This window comes from Mauremys mutica, chromosome 5, assembly GCF_020497125.1.
Source record: "Mauremys mutica isolate MM-2020 ecotype Southern chromosome 5, ASM2049712v1, whole genome shotgun sequence".
Taxonomy (NCBI): domain Eukaryota; kingdom Metazoa; phylum Chordata; order Testudines; family Geoemydidae; genus Mauremys; species Mauremys mutica.
The window spans coordinates 48,821,783-48,840,318 of NC_059076.1; the positions used below are offsets into that span (position 1 = coordinate 48,821,783).

Sequence of the window (18,536 nt, forward strand, 5' to 3'; positions counted from 1 at the left end):
GGAAAGCTCCCCGGTACGGGCCGTGGTCGAGCTCGCCCTGAAGCTGCGTCCGAGCCGCCTGCTCCGCAGCCGAGCACTATGCTCCGTCGGATCGCCCGGTACCGATCTCTACCGTGGCACCGACAATGCCCGCACCATTAACTCTGGCCAGGCAAAAGCCATCGAGTCCGGTGCTGGAACGCTCCCCGGTACGGGCCGTGGTCGAGCTCGCTATGAAGCTGCATCCGTGGTGCCAGTTAGGGTCGAGCTCACTATTCCCTCCACGCCGGAGACAGTGTCCTCGGCGAGGGGGCTGATTGCAACGACAGCATCTGTGCTGCCTCAACCCCCGGCACCGCCGGTGGGGGTTACATAGTTGATGGGCAAGCCTGCCTTGATCAAACCACCCTACCTCGGCACCGCAGAGCGGCACCGTTCAGAGTCGCGATCCCGCAGATGTTCTCGGTCCCGTCACCGATCTAGGTCTCGGCACCGTTCTCCATGTTGGTACCAGTAGTGCTCGCGGCACCAGTCAGCATTCTGATCCCTGGTCCGGGACACTCAGCACCGATCAAGCCCCAGGCACCGGGACGCTCGTAGCCACTCCTGATCATCGAGCCTCGCACCCTCGGTCGACCGCCCGGCACAGCTTCGGTGGCGGGTCCCGTTCTCGGTACCGGTCTGTCTACCGGTACCGATCCCCGGTGCCGCATCGAGCGACATCAGTTACAGACGGAGACTCTACCAAGAGCTTTCAGCTCCTCCAGGGCCATCCAGCCACGCATCAGTGTCGTCTCGTGCGGACACTTCATATGCGTAGCACTCTGTTTCCGATGTGCCCTCCAGAGTCTTCCAGGAGACCTATCAGTGGTCATTCTGGACGCCTTGAGTGTACTATCACGCCAGAGGCGTACCGGTGACCCCATCTCGCTCCGTTCCCTCGGAGCTCTGGGTGCCAGGGGTGACAATTAGTCGTCTCCGTCCGACCGGTACAGCGCAACCCCCGGTTCGGCACCGGGCTCCCAGATCCCACCGGATCAGGAGGTCGTCCAGGAGCTCGAGCCCACACAGGACCCGCTTGTCCCTGGCCTTTCTTCTTCCTCCTCCCCAGATGAGGCGGGGGCAGGAACATGCCCCTCCAGCCCTCCTCTAATCGAAATGCGACCAGCCCCTAAATCCAAAGAGGCTGGGCGTGTGGTCTTACTGGGCCGTAAGATGTACCCGGAGGGGGCCCTGCAACTTCGTGTAGCGAACCAGCAAGCCCTGCTTATCCGCTACTGTGGGTAGCAGTGGGCAAATTTACAGAGTCGCTTCTTCGGAACTCCCGTCAAGAGTTCGAGGCCCTCCTGCAGCAAAGGACGGAGCTGGAGAGAGCTTCCCTCCAGGCCTCGTTGGGCGCAGCTGACTCCGCTGCCATGACTCTGGCCTCGGGTGTTGCCACGCGGCGCGTTTCATGGCTCCAGTTGTCGAGCCTTCCCTCGCAGCTGCGGCACGCGATACAGGTCTTGCCCTTCAATGGCACAGGCCTGTTCTCTGACAACACTGGCCCTAGGCTGCAGAACCTAAAGGGCAGCAGGGTCACTTTGCTCTCTCTCTCTCTCGGCATGCACACGCCGGTGATTCAGCGCCGACATTTCCGTCCCCAGCCTCCGCTCTTACCCTGCGCCTTGACAAAGTCAGGACTTGGCCAGCGGGCGTGGCTTACACGGTCGTGGCCATCAATCCAGACCCCAAAGGAGCCGAAATTAGGGTCCTTCTAACCACCAATGGGGCAAAAGCCTACCCATCCTCGCCCCTCCTGGGGACCCATCTCACGAGCGATTCCTCTGGCAAGAGGTGCGGACGCTCCTCTTCATCGGAGCTATACAGGAGGTACCTAAGGGCGAAACCTAATCCCCTAGGCGAAGGGAGGTCTCAGACCTACCCTAGACCTGCGGGAACTCAACAAGTCACGATGCAGAGTTCCGCATGGTACCCAGGGCGACCGTCATCCCATCCTGGGATCCCGGAGACTGGTACGCCGCCCTCGATATGAAAGGCGCGTATTTTCACGTCGCCATTTCTCTTCCACACAGAAGGTACCCTCAGTTTGGGACCTACCATCGTTATTCTCAGTATACGGCCCTCCCGGTTGGCCTCTATACAGCCCAGGGGTATTCAAAGTGCATGGCTGTAGTCGCCGCCTTTCTTCGCCACCGTCGCATACACGTTCTCCGTATCTAGACAAGTGGCTCCTTCATAGAACCACCGGGCCCAAAGTACCAGTCGTGTGGGCATCGACACAAACCTATTCCGGTGTCCAGGCCTGATGATCAATAGTAAAATCCACTCTGATTCCGATATAGGGAAGGGAATTCATTGGGGCTGTCCTGGACTCCAGACTCGCACTTGCCTAGGTTTCCTGAGTCACATGGCTGTCTACACGTTTGCAACCAAACATGCCAGGCTTCGCCTCTGTTCACTTCAGTCATGGCTCACCTGGGTGTGCCACCCGGGCAGAGATGGCATACTCGTGGTCGGCTCGTTCCCCCCGAGCAGCCTAGGCTCCCTCCACCGGGAGTCGGCGTCCTCCCCGGTGCATCCGGGGATGCTGTTTCTTTCACCCCTCGGGGTCCCTCATGACAGACAGCCCATCTCTCGGCTGGGTGCGCACCTGGCGTAGTTTCGCACTCACGGCCTTCGGTCAGCGCAAGAGCTGGCCTTACACATCAATGTCCGAGAGCTGAGAGCAGTCTGCCTTGTGTACCAGGCGATTCAGCTGGCGGATCGCTTCAGCAGATCCTTCCTGTCTCACAAGTGGTGGTTTCCTCCCGTCTTTATCTATTCCGTTTTCCAGAAGTGGGTCTTTCCCCGCATAGCCCTCCTCGCTCTTGCGAGAACGGGCAGAGAGAGAGAAATTCTCCTCGTTCCATGGCCTCTCCCCAGGCTCGGTCTTGGAGGTTTTTCCTGAGGCCGTGGATCAGCCATCTACCGTACGCTTTCCACTGTCCCCGCCGGTCCACAAGGTCCTACTCAAACTCCGCAGGGACAGAGCGCCGCTGATCGGGATCGCTCCAGTGTAACCTGGGCAGCACTGGCACACCATGTTGCTACACCTGTCGGTAGCAACCCTCCTGGCACAGACCCCATGACGCGGGATCACGGCAACCTTCACCACCCGCTCTTGTAATCCCTGCACCTCACAGCAGGACTCCTGCGTGGCTAAACCGATCCGAGTTACGTTGTTCGACCTCGGTTCTACGGGATTCTCCGGGGTGGTATAAAATCGTCCATTCGGTTGAAGTATCTGGCCGAGTGGAAGCGTTTCTCATGCTGCTCCGAAACGCGCAAGGTTTCTCCCGCCGAGCTCCCGCTCCATTCCATCTGGTTCCTCAGGGCTTGGCGCGTTTATACACTCCCCCAGTGGGGCCCCGCCATAAACCTGGCTCTTCAATCTGGTTCTAACCAGTTTTAGGACTGCCCTATTCGAGCCAATGTCAACATGCTCGTTGATATAACTGTCCTGCAAGACAGTTTCCGGTAGCCTTTCCTGCGGCCACACGAGTCTCCGAGCTTCAGACTCTCACAATAGGCCCAAGGTATACTGTGTTCCTCAAGGACAAGGGCAGTTATTACCACGTCCGACCTGCCTCCCTAAGGAGGTGTCGGCCTTTTATATCTACCAGGATATCTTCCTTCCGGTCTTCTTTCCGAAGCCACTCTCTTTGCAAGGAGAGCAACGGTTGCCCTCCTTCCACATCTCTAGGGCGTCCGCAATCTATATCTAGCGGACAGAGCCCTCTCGTAACGCCCCCACAACCTTCATCGTACCGACATACCGGACGAAGGGCATACCTGTCTCCTCCTAGAGGATTTCATCTTCAATGACGTTGTGCATCTGCACCTCTTCTGTTTTGGCCCATGTTCCATAGAGCCATCTTGCTGCACATTCCGCCAGGGCTCACGCTTCTCAGCTGCCTTCCTGGCTCGCATTCCCTTTCGGGGGATGTGTTGTACACCTATCTGGTCCTCGGTCCACACCTTTGCCTCATTGGTCCCGGAGTCCAGAGCTGTTGCAGCCTCTGGCTTAGCGGTTGCGTTCTGCAACATCTAACTCCGACCCCACCGCCTATGTAAGGCTTGGGAATCACCTAACCGGAATGCATAGGAGCAATCACTCGAAGAAGAAAAGACGGTTACTCACCGTAGTAACTGTTGTTCTTCGAGATGTGTTGCTCCTATCCATTCCAGACCCGCCCTCCTTCCCCACTGTCGGAGTAGCCGGCAAGAAGGAACTGAGGAGCGGACGGGCCGGCTGGGGTATATATCCTGCGCTATAGCGGCGCCACTCCAGGGGGCGCCCAGCCGGCCCGCCGGAGTTGCTAGGGTAAAAATCTTCCGAAGAGCTGTGCACGCGCGGCGCGCTCACCTAACTGGAATGGATAGGAGCAACACATCTCGAAGAACAACAGTTACTACGGTGAGTAGCCGTCTTTTATGGGGAGAAAGGAGCACCAAGTGTTTTCAGGAGAAAAGATCTGGGTGTCTCTTTCACTGGGTCCTACCTCTAAGTCAGAAATCACACTGGTTACCTTTGGAAAAGGTAGTTCTAGGCGTGAAAAGGGATCCTCTGACATCCACTTGGACATTAGTTGCCATGCCTCAGTACTGGCTTCTTCAATTAGTCAGAAATAACCTGGTACCGATGCCTTGGCTGTGGTGCACCATGATACATATATCTTTGTACCAGTGCCTTCCATTTGCTTGCCTACAATCTTAGCTTACTTGGGACTGAATTCTTATGTCAATGGACCTTGTGGTTTCTTTGGTACCAGACTTGCAGCTCTAGTATCTCCTCTAGTATTGGCTGCCACCCCTACTTCAGTACTGAGCACATCAACAGTACTCATTAGGGTGCAGTGTAAATTTGCTCCTAGAACTCCAGCTGAGACTGCTACACCCTTAGAAGAGAAGCACTTCTCCACTAGCTCAGATAATGGCAGGAAGGAGTCACCAATAAATTTCCTGGTGTCTAAGTATTCTGATCCATATGCCTAAGAGAGAGTGTCTAAGGCTCATTTTTATTAGCCCAGGCATAGGAGCTCTCAGCAGGATACTGCCTCATGGACCTCTGCTTCATATACACATCAGTACCCCCTGAACTAATTGGGCATAATGGGGATTACAACTGGCCAGAAGACTAGCTTCTGCATCCCAGCCTAGAACTAGATCATCTTCCACTACAAGACACAAGGGAGCATTAATCAGCTCCAGCTGTGCTGACTGAACAAGATGATCAGTGTTCTGATGAAAATTTGCAAGTGGATGATCATTCCATCCCAGAACCTCTCTTCTCGTTATTTCCTGATAAAGCTGTGGTATCTCCAGTGTCTACCTCAGACCCCCCATGACTTCAAAACTTTCCAGTGCTTGCTGCGCAAGACGGCAGATCCACTGGAAATTCCAGTGGAAGTTGTCAGGAGAAGTCTCCCAAGTTCCTGGACATCTTTCACACCTTCATGCCTGGAACTCTTGCAGTGCCCATAAATGAAGAGACCATTTGAGTCCAACAGGTTGCTTTGGCAGACCCCCAACTTCCTTAGCTCTGACAGAGCAGATTGTTGCTACCAGGTGCTTTCATCAGGCTTTGAACTATTTTATATGCACCCTGTACATGGGTTGTTGGTTGTAGCAGTGCCTGATGAGAAAACCAGACACTGTGGTCAACAGAAATCTACACGCTGAGACCAAGAATGCTATAACTTTTTATTTTTTTTGGTTGTAAAAATTATTCATCAAGTCCAGCAAATGAGAATACCCAGTTATCAGGCCTTATTGGCAAAATATGATTGATTCCCAGTTCAAGTATGCTGACAAAATTCCACAGGAGAACAGAGGCCTGGAAATCTGTGGTTGTGTGGTTTTTTTAATAGAGCTGGAAGGGGCCTTGAAGGTCATAGAGTCCAGTCCCCTGCCTTCACTAGCAGGACAAAGTACTGATTTTGCCCCAGATCTCTAAATGGCCCCCTCAAGAATTGAACTCACAACCCTGGGTTTAGCAGGCTAATGCTCAAACCACTGAGCTATCCCTCCCCCTATTGTAGAGGAACAACTTGTAGCACACATTTCCAAGTGGCTGGTTGATGCTGCGTACATGACATCCAGTTCCATGGGCTCTTTGCCCTGATAAGATCCTCTTGGCTTCAGTTGTCTGGAATCCCTAAAGGGGATGCGTGTAACAGTAGAGGCTGTACCATTTGAAAGATGCAAATGCTTCAATGCAAAGACTAATCAGCCTTTTCATTCTCAAAAGGACTCTTGAGCAATGCTGAGATCTCTAGGAGTTTGTGCTCTTGCATCAAAAAGAAAGCAATTTAGGCCTTAATCCTGTCAAAGTCAATCCTATTATGCACAGTATAGACAGTCTGAACTTCCCTCAAAATGCCAGCACTCCCAAAGGAGAGAATCTTCTACCTCTACTACATTTTTCCCAGCAAGCTCTGTCTTCATCAAGGCAGCAAATATGACTTCTTGGTCAGGAGAAAAGTGTAACCTGTACTGGATCCTTTTTCTACCCTTCCCCCCCACCCTCCTTTTGGGAAATGTTAATTTTATTTTTATGGGGCCTGGTACACCATCACCCACAGACTTCTGGGCCCTAAAAACTGTAGAGATGAGATACTCCATCCAATCCCAAACCCTCTCTATCCAATTTCCCCAGCACTTTCTCAGGGACCCCCGTTCATGAGTATGCTACTTAAAGAAGTTCAGTCACTTCTGAATCTTGGAACAGTGATCGATGGGCAAGGGGAGTTTATTCCCATTATTTTATAATTTCTAAGAAAAAGGGAGCAGGCAGGCACTCTATTCTGGACTTCTGAGACCGCTGAACACCTTTACATGCAGGCTGAAGTTCAGGTTGGTAACTCTGGCCTCAGCAATTCCAACCATAGATTCACAGGACTGGCATTCAGCTCTTGAACCAGACACTTATTTTCATAAAGCAGTCCATCCTGCCAACAGGAAATATTGAAGGTTCCAGGTGGACTATTCCCACTATAATGCAGAATCCTGCCATTTGATCTGTTGACAGGGTATTTATAAAATGTGCAGAAGTAGTGGCAGTTTACCTGAGAAGACCAGGAGTCCAGGTTTACCCATACTTAGATGATTGGCTCATTAATGTGAATGCTCTACAGTAGGTGACCAGTTTCACACAGCAGACAAGAGGTGGTCAGGAAAATTGTGATGAAACATTTTTCTTTGGAATTTGCAGACTTATCAATTGAACCATTCCGGCAATAGTTTCAATTTTAATGACCTTCTCATGGACTCCAGGCAGGGCTTCCTGGCTTACCTTCCTCCCTCCAAGATGGCTGCCAAGGGCCCTGAACTCCTGAGATTACCAGCAGTGATGGCTGCCAGGAAACTGGGAACCTTGGAAACTGGACTTGGACTGGAATTGACAGTTTTTGTCAGATTGATCTGCCCATCACTGAATAGTGGTCATGAAATTTACTAGACGTTTGTTGTCAAGTTAATAAGAGTCTGGTCAGATTCATGGCTGCTATTCAGTGGTGGGCGGCTGTGAAACTGACAGTCGTGTTAGTTTCGGTCATGGGCTGTCAGGTCTTCCAAGGTCTTTGGCTCTGTGGCTGCCTACCAGGTTGGCAGCTGGGGATCAAGGGGAGCACACTTTGGGAAATACTACATTTTATTGCTTCCGAAACACAATATTGCAGGATTTCAGTTTTTGATAATTTGCACTTTTGTTTTTCATTCCATTTTGGGATGGAAAAATATTTCTGAAAATTCAAATTTTCACAGAACTAAAATTTTTTCAGTTTTTTTTCAGTCAGCTCTGCTGCATATTCTACAACTTTTCACCCCTCTAGGGCTCAAGGTAATTGAAGAGAAATCAGTGCTAATTCCTATTTTAAGGATAGCATTTATAGGGGCAGTTCTGGACTCCACTACAGCAATGGCCCATCTGCCCCAGAAGGATTGCAAGCCATAGCAGATCTTGTCAGCCACCTACAAGTTCATTCTCTGATATCTGTGAAATTTGCCTCAGACTTCTAGGACACATGGCATCCTGCTTACACATAACTCAGCATGCCTGACTTCACATTTGGTGTATGGAAGAGTGGCTAAAGTTTGTATATCAACCCAACAGATATCACCTATACATGAGGGTACAGGTCTTCCCAGAAGTCTTGTCATTAATTTGGTGGAAGGACCTTCTAGAAGTTTGTAAGGGAGTGCCCTTCTCTCCACCATTGCCATCAGAAACTTTGACAGATGCTTATTGGGTGGAGAGCCCACTTAAACAATCTTCAAACATTAGGCTTATGGGTACATCTACACAGCAGCTGGGATATGTAATTCCCATCTCCGGTAGACATCTTCACTAGCTCTGCTCCTAAAAATAACCACCCAACTACAATCAAAGCCAGCCTCCTGGAAACATACTCAGGTGGCTAGCTGAAGCCACCACCTGTGCCATTGCAATCAACTACTGTTTTTAGGCAGTAGCTAGTAGGCACAGTATTCCACCAAATTCTTAAGAGTTTATTCAAATCATGGTGAACAATACCACAGCAATGTTTATATGAACAAGCAAAGGGTCTCACCCAAAGTTCTTGCTGAACATAGTGTCTGATTTCTATCTTATCAAAGTAATACCTCTGCCTGTCTTTTCCAAAGCCACATTCCAACAAAGGGGAAGCTAAACTTCAAATCTTAGACATACTTAGGGTATTTTCCTTCCAACTTGATAGGTCTAAGCCATTTAGGGTATCACCTAGGTTATTAGTCTGACCTCTGTCCCTCTTCATAAATTACTATCAGTGCTGGGGCTTTGTCATTTTATTTCCACATGCATTAAATTGTGCTATAAAAGACTCACCTTTGAGGGTTACATATCCTTCCCTCCTCCACTGTTATGGAATTTTGTAACACCTGGTTTCTGTAGTGGTGAAGGAATTGAGAGATGGTTGGGGACACCCTACCATTTACATCCGTAGGTCGGAAGTACAAGGATATTAAGGGTGCAGTCAGTCCCAACAGATTCTGCTGGCCAAAATAATCTGAACTTGAATGCATCGGACACGTGTGCACCAACAACTGAAAATATATAGACAACACATCTCAAAGAATCACAGTTACTGTTAGGTAAATATGATTCTTCCTGGTATAGTAGCCATACACCACTCAGAGTTCTGTATTACACCCATGCCTCTTTTGATTGTAAACGCTCTATGTCAAGGACTTCAATACTTTTTTTACACATCTGCTTATTGTAGAATGGTCTGATTAATGTACAGATGAGGGATGGAGCTTTGGAGGAGGTATGTTTTTGTAATGAAAAATGCAGTAAAATTGTCAGACAAGAAATATGGTTAAGGATATTCTTGTCTGATGTATCGTATGGAATTCGTTACAGCTTCTAAGTCAACGCTGGCCAGAATAAAGTTTGGGAATCTTAACTTTAACATATATAGATTTAGCTATTTTCTGCATCTTTCCTTAGTTCTACTGCCTTGGACTTCGATGATCACTTCAGAATACATTCTTGGGATTTTTTTTTTTTATTCTGGGAATTCTTATTTGCACTGTAATTTCAGGGAGTGTTGAGCAAAGCAGTGAACTGGAGAGAGCTGGAGAAACAGTACTATACACAAACTGTTTATGAAGAAGAAATCATTCAAATGCTTGAATATTGTGGAGTAAGTACAGTTTGTTTTCGCTATTAGCTTTATGTAAAATATAGTTTACATACAAAATCTGATCAAATACATAGTGCCATGTCTAGATACTTTCAGCAGACATTCATTATACAACATGTTAACATTAATGGTTTCTTACATTTTTTATTTAGTTTAACAAATATTTGATGTAGAAGTACCCTTTAAATAAGCAAAGATTATTGTCATGTAATGTATTTTTATAAGTGTTGAACTCTCTTTAGATTACTGTTCATGACCAGCTATGACAGACACCAGTTTACTTTAGTTCTCAAAATAAAGATACGTAAAGCACGTCTATTAATTTATCATCTCTCCATGTCTAACAAAAAAAAAATTCTTGAGTGCCAGAAGATTTAAAAAATTAAGAACTTTCAGAATGTTCTTTGAAATGTTAATTTTTGTAGGGGTGAGGAATCAAAGCATTGAAAACCTAATTTTCAAATGCCAGAAAACTAGCCATATAGCTTGGAATAGTGTATTGAAGTGCCAAATAAAGAAGTGACTTACTGTTGAATCAATTACCTTGCTTATTCTTTTGTTGAAATATTTATACATACTTCAGCAATGAAAAAAGACATGACCAGGTATGAGTATAATATGATTTATTATGAAATAGTTCTTTACCCTAAGAAGAAAATATCTTGTGACAGTGTAGTGGGGTAAAATTCTTCCTATATGAACAATGTTATGGCCTGATTTTTAATGCGTTGTAATTGCAATTTTGTAGCATTGGCCTGGCTTCTTTTAATTGTTTTAGTAATCTAACCTTATTCTCTAAAGATACCATCTGTGCAGGTTTCTCAGATCTGGTTCTGATTAGAGTGGGATTGGTAGAACTCCTTTGGTTCTGCAGGGTTTGTACATGGCAATGAGGTAAAAATATAACCCAAGAACTTTTACGGTTGTCTCATCACCCTTTACCAAAATGCTGCCCTGTGAATGTTTTAGGGTTTTTTTTTTTTTGACCCATTGTTAACAACGGTACTGTGCATAGGAGACCGTTCAATGGCAGTCACTTCAGCTCTTCACTAGATCCCAACAAGAAATTGTTGGGTGCCCTTTGTTTGTTGCAACCTTGTCTTCTAACCATATCTGGTATAGTGAGGACACTTAGTTTTAGACCTTTGCTCTGCACTTCAGTGTTTGCTTTTTCTTAGTGCTTTGGCACCTCCCTCGGAACTGAGGCACAACTACTTTAGTGCCTTGCTTTGACATCTGCTTGTTCTTCTGGCAACACCCCAGCAGTGCTAAGGTATTAACAGGAGCAGAGGAACTGTCAGCTGGCTGTTTGCTGACAATCAATGTACACTGAACTCAGATTTGAGGATATCTTCCTAATATCCACAGGCAAATGGATTTTTCAAGTTCTGACTATAGCCTTTTCCCAAAGTAAATTTGGATGTCTGCTCTCTCCCCAACCTCAACAGTTACGGTCAATAAGTTGTTTACTGGTACCTGACTTTCTTCTAGTCTTTGAATAAATAGCTATTAGTATTCCTATTTCCTCCCTAGCAAATTCAGTGCTATTTTGCAGAAGAGCATTTCTGAAAAGCTGACCACTTGAGTTCTTTTCCAAGAAACTGAAGTACAACGTTTTTATACAGAAATAACATAAACATGGAAGCATAATACAGAATTATAAATCAGATGTCCAGCTATAGCTCTGCTCTAGTAATATCTGCAACATCATAATATGCTCAGAAATATGAGGGAAAGCTTAATAGAAGAAACAAAATTGGAAAAAATTAGAAGTTGCATAGAAATTTTCAGGTAGTTTCCTCATGTATAATGTTTGCCAATATATACTTGCTTTACTCGTCAAAAGACAGTTAACACCACTTGTGATGGGATTGAATGGTTCATAGGATTCTTAACAGAATAAGGATACTCCTTTTTTTAATTACTTGTTTGAGGTTAGATCAGTTCAGTAATAACCAAAGGTAATTTGCATCTGACGTGATACTGTGTTTTAGTTCCATTTCTTAATGGACAGACAGCTGCATCATAGGAACCACCACCATAATTGAGTACTTACTGCCACATGATTGTCTGCTTAGGACAGGCCCAAAACTAGGATATAAGGTGGTGATATGGGTCAGGATTTAGATTAGGAGTCGGCAACCCCTGGCATGCGGTTACCCTGGCGGGCCCGGGCAGTTTGTTTACCTGCTGCGTTGGCAGGTTCGGCCGATCATGGCTCCCACTGGCCACGGTTCGCCATCCCAGGCCAATGGGGGCGGCAGGAAGCACCGCGGGCCGAGGGATGTGCTGGCTGCGGCATGTAAACAAACTGGCCGGGCCCGCTAGGGTGCTTACCCTGGTGAGCCGCATGCCAGAGGTTGACGACCCCTGATTTAGATCACTGACCAAGCTGTATCCCAAAGTTTGGACTTTGCCTGTGCACTTAGCACTGTGTCTGGCTCATGCCAGAGCTTGTACTCTCTTTGTCATGAGCACTGAATTCACTCACCTTTTTTAATCATGTTGACCAAAAAATGTGAAAAACCCTTAATAAAAGGCCTGTATTTCTGTTTAGACAGACTCTTTCAAGATGGGACAAGACTTTGTTAAAAATTCCCCCAACAGCGTGGACAGTCTGAACAACCTAGCTCTGACTTCCAGAATGTTGAATCTGGATAGCACAAGCAAAATTCTGTCTACAGAAGCCATTCACTGCCTTAGCACTAGTAAAAGTACTCTAAGTGCCTCATCAGAAAGACTCTTACTGCAAGATGCTCCTAAAATGCAGTGTATAAATCAAACATTTTCAACCAGCAGCAGTAGCAATAAGAACTTCACCAGTCTGCAGGAGCACCTGATAAGTGAAGAAAGGAAAAGGGACACTTTACAGAGAGAATCACTAAGGTTCATGAAAGGAGTTATGGATGAATGTACCCATGTAGCTAATTTCTCAGGTACTTATTTATTTTAATGTGGGGATTGGGATAATTGTCTAGAATAACCTCTTATTATCTGTGCAGTAATGTTGTATTCATACTGTTTTCTCAAAAAGCTTGTATATTGAATTAGAACGTGTGTCATGGCTGTCTATACAGAATGGACATGTCTTTTAAAAATATGTATATCAGACTTGTATCTGACATGGATCATCTAGTTTCAGAGGAACCTCCTTTTTGACAAATACCCTGGTAGTTCAAAACCACTTGCTTAGCTATGTCAATCTAGAGCAGGGGGTGGACAAACTTTTTGGCCCTGGGGCCACATCTGGGTGGGGAAATTGCATGCAGGGCCATGAATGTAGGGTTGGGGTTCAGGTGTGAGTGTGGGGTGTGGGAGGGGGTGGGAGTTTGAGGGGGCTCAGGGAAGGGGGTTTGGGTGCAGGAGGGGGTGTGGAGTGCGGGAGGGGGCTCAGGGCAGGGTGTTGGGGTGTAGGAGGGGTGTGGGGTGCAGCAGGGAGTTGGGGTACAGGAGGGATTCAGGGTGTGGACTCTGGCCCAGTGCTGCTTACCTGGAGCGGCTCCGGGACAGCAGCAGCATGCACTGGGGCCAGGGCAGGCTGCCTGCCCTGGCTCCAGGCTGCTCCCGGAAGCGGCCAGCACTACATCTCTGCGGCCTCTGGGGGAGGGGGAGCAGAGGGCTCTGTGCGCTGCCCTTGTCTGTGGGTATCGCCCCCATTGGCCGTGGTTCCCCATTCCCAGTGCCTGCAGGCAAGGGCAGCGCGCGGAGCCCTCTGCTGCTCCCCCACCCCACCCTGGCAATCCCGTGGGCCAGATCCAATAGTTTGCCCACCCCGGATCTAGAGAGATGCATAGAGGGATGCTTCAGGAGCTCCACCAATTCTCTAAGTCCAGTTTCAACTTGTGTTTGTTTGTTTTCTTTTTCTCTTAAGAAGTATGTTGGTATATTACACAAAGTGTGATTACATCTAGCAAGTGCCTATAACATGAGCTCGTCTGCTTCAGGTATTGCTGGGGCTCTTTTTTAAGTGGGAAAAGATATTTCCTAATCCTGTACTTCTCAATGCAAGCATGCAAATCCATGGTATATGATTTATTACATATTTAAAGGGATGTCTGGATTTTTCTAGGAGTCCATTTTGAAATATGTTTAGCATATCACTGTTTACCACTGTTATAAAACCACAGGTTGTCTTTAGAGATCAAGAGATGGCTGTTCTGAATAGTGCCTTATTCCCTCAGTTTGCCATCAGATTACCCCATAATTAGCACCATAGGTGCTGGAACTAGGGGTTATGGGGGTGCTGCCGCACCCCCTGTCTTGAAGTGGTTTCCATTATATGTAGGGTTTACAGTTTGGTTCAGTGGCTCTCAGCACCCCCACTATACAAATTGTTCCAGCACGCCTGATTAGCACTGAACCTATGGAGGTTATCCATAATTAAAATTACTGCTGAATTACATTATAAAATTGATTTTTGCCCTCACCTCTCATCTCAAAGCAAAGACCCCCTCTACCTCTACCCCCCAATGTGATATTGAACTCATATTGCTGGGCTATGTCTGTCTGAAATGAAGCTGTTTTGCAAAATTTGATGTTACTTGGATAATGAATTCCTGACTTGCAGTACCCCAAAAAGAGAGGTTTATGAGAGTTCAAAAAATCTTCTAACTTTTTTACCATCTTGTAACAAACACAGAAGGTCATGGAGAAATAAAATTTTGTTCACTGACTCCCCCAGCAGGGATCTAGTGCCCAGGATCAAAATATAGTTATGTAATATATCTTTTATTTTGCAGCTACACTATGGAATATATGCTCCATTGAGCTTAATACACTGTGTCCAAGGATGGCTGGAGACCTAAACTTTCATTTAAAGAGTTTCTTGTCATTTTCCATGCAGAGAGCTCAAAGTGTAACCTGATCATTAGGGAGACTTGCCAATGAAAACAAGAGATGCCCCCCAACTCATGTGGGCTTTTCCTACTAGCCACATTACAGTAGTTTCATAAGTTACTGAGGAATACTGATTTGGGAGTAGAAAACAGTTTAATCAGAAAAAGTGAGCATTTACTGGAAAAATTCAGTTTTTTCTTTTTTTCTGCTCAGTTCCAGTTGATCCAAGTCTAATCATAGTTGTTCAAGCCAAGGAGGATGCGTACGTTCCACGAACTGGAGTGCGCAGCCTTCAAGATATCTGGCCAGGATGTGAAATCAGGTATCTGGGTGGAGGTCATGTCAGTGCCTACCTCTTCAAACAAGGACTCTTCAGGTGAGAAGTTATGTATAAATAGGGAAGCAAAAATATGGTTGTGATCTTTCCCTAATACTACATTTTTGAGGGAATTAGTTTTCTACATTGGCATGTCATTCTTCTTTTTAAAAAACAAAAAACAACTTGTATTACTCTTCAGTCCACTCATTCTTTGAACACTATAATTTATTTCCTAGACAGTGTATGTTCAGCAGGCAACAATTGCCCTACATATATTTTTGCAAGTGTTGTCTTTGTTAGAATTAAAAGTAGGTGAAGTCGAAATTTAAGATATTAGCTTACCTGTCAGACAAGTAATATGTTGCTGTAACTCCAGACTTGACATTGCATCTCAACCTTCTGAAATGTTATTTATATAAATACAATTCTTAAATCTTAATAAGTTACAATAATATAACACTCCTGATGTAATAAATTCCCTGGAGATGCAGGGATTCATGAGGACTGGATAACCCATTTGAAGGACTCCAAACAAAAAAGAAAAAGATCACCATACCAAGGTTCAGGATCAATATCTGTGTAAAATTAGCACAGTTTTTGAAAGATGTTGCAATAAATAGAAAATACAGGAGAGAGATCTTAGTGTGATCAGAATTTCTTGAGAGTTGGGTACAAAAGGCCCAGATCCAACAAAGCATGTGCTTAACTTTAAGCATCAACTGCTCACATAGATGTTTTGCTGTATTGAAGGCCAAATAGACAGGGGAAGTGATGTGGAGGGGAAATAATTCCTAGTACCAAATTAGAGCTGAAGAACACTGTTTATTTTTTTTAAAGCGTGGCCATGTGGACACAATCCTCTCCTATTATCATCTTTGGTTTGATCAGATGGTCTGGTGAGCTTTTCCCATCAGTCTAAATAATTTCTGAAATGTGACACTGGAGAGCATTAGACTCTGTACTTGCAGTACATATATAATTGTTTAGAATGACTGGCATTCTGTATATGAATTTAAAGGTATTTCCCGCAGTATTAGAGCCTTCACTGTTGCTGCCTCCCTCTCCTTTTTGCAGTGCTTACATTGTCAATGAAATCTTTCTAAGTTTGGGGTAAGGTTGATTGGATATTTGTGGGCAGCCCTCTTGTGAAAAATGTTTCCTCCTTTCTCTGGCTTCCTTTTGTTCAATGTGTGATATATTAATGTTTTAAATAAGTCATGTTGTTTGTTTACAGTGTTGTAGCCATGTTGGTCCCAGGATAGTAGAAAGATATTGGATCAACTTATGTTGGTGAAAGAGACAAGCTTTCAAGCTTACACAGACATGAAGAAGAGCTCAAAAGCTTCTCTTTCATCATCAGAAGTTGGTCCAGTAAAAGATGATATCTCACCCATGTCTCTCTCATAGTGTTTGTCTCAGACATGTGGACTACTTCCCTGATTTCTCTTTGAGACATTCCAGTTCCCATACTTCAAGCAATTGCAATGTAGGGCCCTATTAATATTTGTTTCCCACCTCCTTTGCTTTTGAGGAATTCAGATTTTACACAAATATCTTGTATTTCTAGCTGACCAAGTGAAATTCCTCACATTTGGGAAGCTTTAGGAACTCTTGTTATTTAAAATGTTATTTTTGCCTCACTTAAACTTCTGAATTAAGCCTATTTACATATTTAATCCTTGGCTAATCAGATTGCCATTTATGTTAATAGATTTACTAATGTGGAACCCTGTGCATGTTGGTTTTAGACTACTTGTTTATTTCACATAGATAACTGAACAGCTCTTGGTGAGGATTCTGACACTTACTGACCTTTGCTGCATTTGAACCAATATCCTTGAAATGTGCATTATCCCATTTTTAATCTCCCTTGAGTCATTCAGCCCCATAACAAGTAAACGTTAACCTTCCAAAAATAAGAAGATTGAGGGCTCTGAACCTGTGCCTCATTTCAACTGATTTGTACTGGTGCAAAGAAGCCCTAAATCCAGTTTTTGGAAACTCTTGTCCTGTGTGTGTGGATGTCATAGAAGCTACCACACCATGTTCTCCTGCCATGTGGGGTCTGGCTTGGCTCCCTAAGCCAAGCAGATTCCCATTTGTTGGAGGGGGTCATTGGAACATTTGGCAGCTGGTGCAGATTAGAGCTTGGGGTTGGACGGGCATAATGGTGGTGAATCAGGGAAATTAATAGCTCTTGCACTCCTCAGGTGTACCAAGCACTCCTAAGGCCCTATTTTTACAAATGGGGGTGGGGGGGAATTAGCAGCCTGCATCTACCCCTGCCCAAATTATAGTAGCCTGTAATTCTTTCTCTCCATATTCTTTCTTTTAGGCAAGCCATTTATGATGCATTTGAGCGCTTTCTCCAAAAATATGCTGTTTAATGGTCTTCATTATTAATTTGCTCAATGTGAGCTTTCCATGTCTGGAATTGCATATTGGCGTACTTTGGAAAGCCAGCCAGTTACACCAATACTGAATGGATGGACACCAACACTGAATGTCTCACCCAGCAATTATCAATATTGGCAAAGCATTAATATTAGTTTCAGTTTAACCAAATGCCCATCTAACAAATGTTGCCAAAATTTTCATGGTTCAAATTAATGCAGATATGTCTTAATGTATGAGGGATTTTATGTACTTCATATCGTCTACTATTTTATCACTTCACATATGACATTCTGTTCTGAATAGTTTGCATATCAGCTGTAAAGAGACCAATATAATGCCAATTAAACTGTTCAAATCTATCCTTTAGGATTTTAACACTTCTATATTTAATGCATTGCTATTTTTTTCCTGTTATCAATTTTTTTCCTGCCCACACTGTTTTGCCCGCTTTTTCCTGTGCTGTTGCTGAAGATTTGCTTTTAAAAAGGGCTCCTCCTGCAAGCCCAACTTCATGTGTTTCATTGCCATTGTTTGCGATTGTCCCAAATTCACCGTTGTGACTTAAAACTGCAGGAATAAATAAGAGAAGATGGACAGCAATGGGAATAGAAAAGTCTCTCTCAAAAAAGTGTTATCTAGGAAAAAAGTAAATAAAGGCATATTTTATTGACATGTTTGAACGCTTTCTCTATTATGGAAGTCCTTTTTTATTTAAAAACAAACACATAGATCATTCACAGTAACTGTATAGATGTTCACAGCTGAAAAGAGAGTAACTGAAAACAGAGCACCCAGTAATTGATTTTTACATATTGTATAATTGGACAATGTAGAAGTCTGGTCCCACCAGCATTTTATAATAGAATTGCTTTAACTGAAAATAGCTTTGTGGGAGTAATCTTAATGCAGAATATAATAGCACAAAGACTGTTGATTCTACGTATTGTTTAAAGCACCTTATATTCTGCTGTAGAATTAAGGCAACCAGTGTTTAAGATACGTGGACAGTCCTTTTTTTAAAGTGTAATCAGCACATGGCTACAAACATACCTTTCTTTTTACAACATGTTAGAGTTACACACACTACATTACGGAAGATGGACGTTTAGATCTTCTGTAATCTCTCCTAATTTTACAACAATAAGTTTTTTTTAATTGGATGAAAGTAAAATATTTAGGATTCTGAGCATGTTTAAAGAATTAATAGAATTTGTATTCTCATACAAGACCTGAAACTTAATTTAGTAAACTAGTAAAACATCCATAGTTTACAAGAAGTTATCCATTAAATACTTTGG

General features: G+C 44.9%; 1 protein-coding gene across 4 annotated transcripts in view; it reads left to right on the forward strand.

Moving 5' to 3' along the window:
- ABHD18 (abhydrolase domain containing 18) overlaps positions 1-17,908 on the forward strand; it is a 57,247-nt gene extending 39,339 nt beyond the window's left edge. For all 4 annotated transcript variants that reach the window (XM_045018063.1, XM_045018065.1, XM_045018064.1 and 1 more), the window contains 4 exons: positions 9,585-9,686; positions 12,244-12,622; positions 14,736-14,898; positions 17,177-17,908. In XM_045018063.1, coding sequence (XP_044873998.1) covers positions 9,585-9,686; positions 12,244-12,622; positions 14,736-14,898; positions 17,177-17,228 — 696 coding nt within the window. In that variant the 3' untranslated portion in view covers positions 17,229-17,908. The remainder of the gene's footprint in view (positions 1-9,584; positions 9,687-12,243; positions 12,623-14,735; positions 14,899-17,176) is intronic.
- The last annotated feature ends 628 nt before the right edge of the window (positions 17,909-18,536 follow it).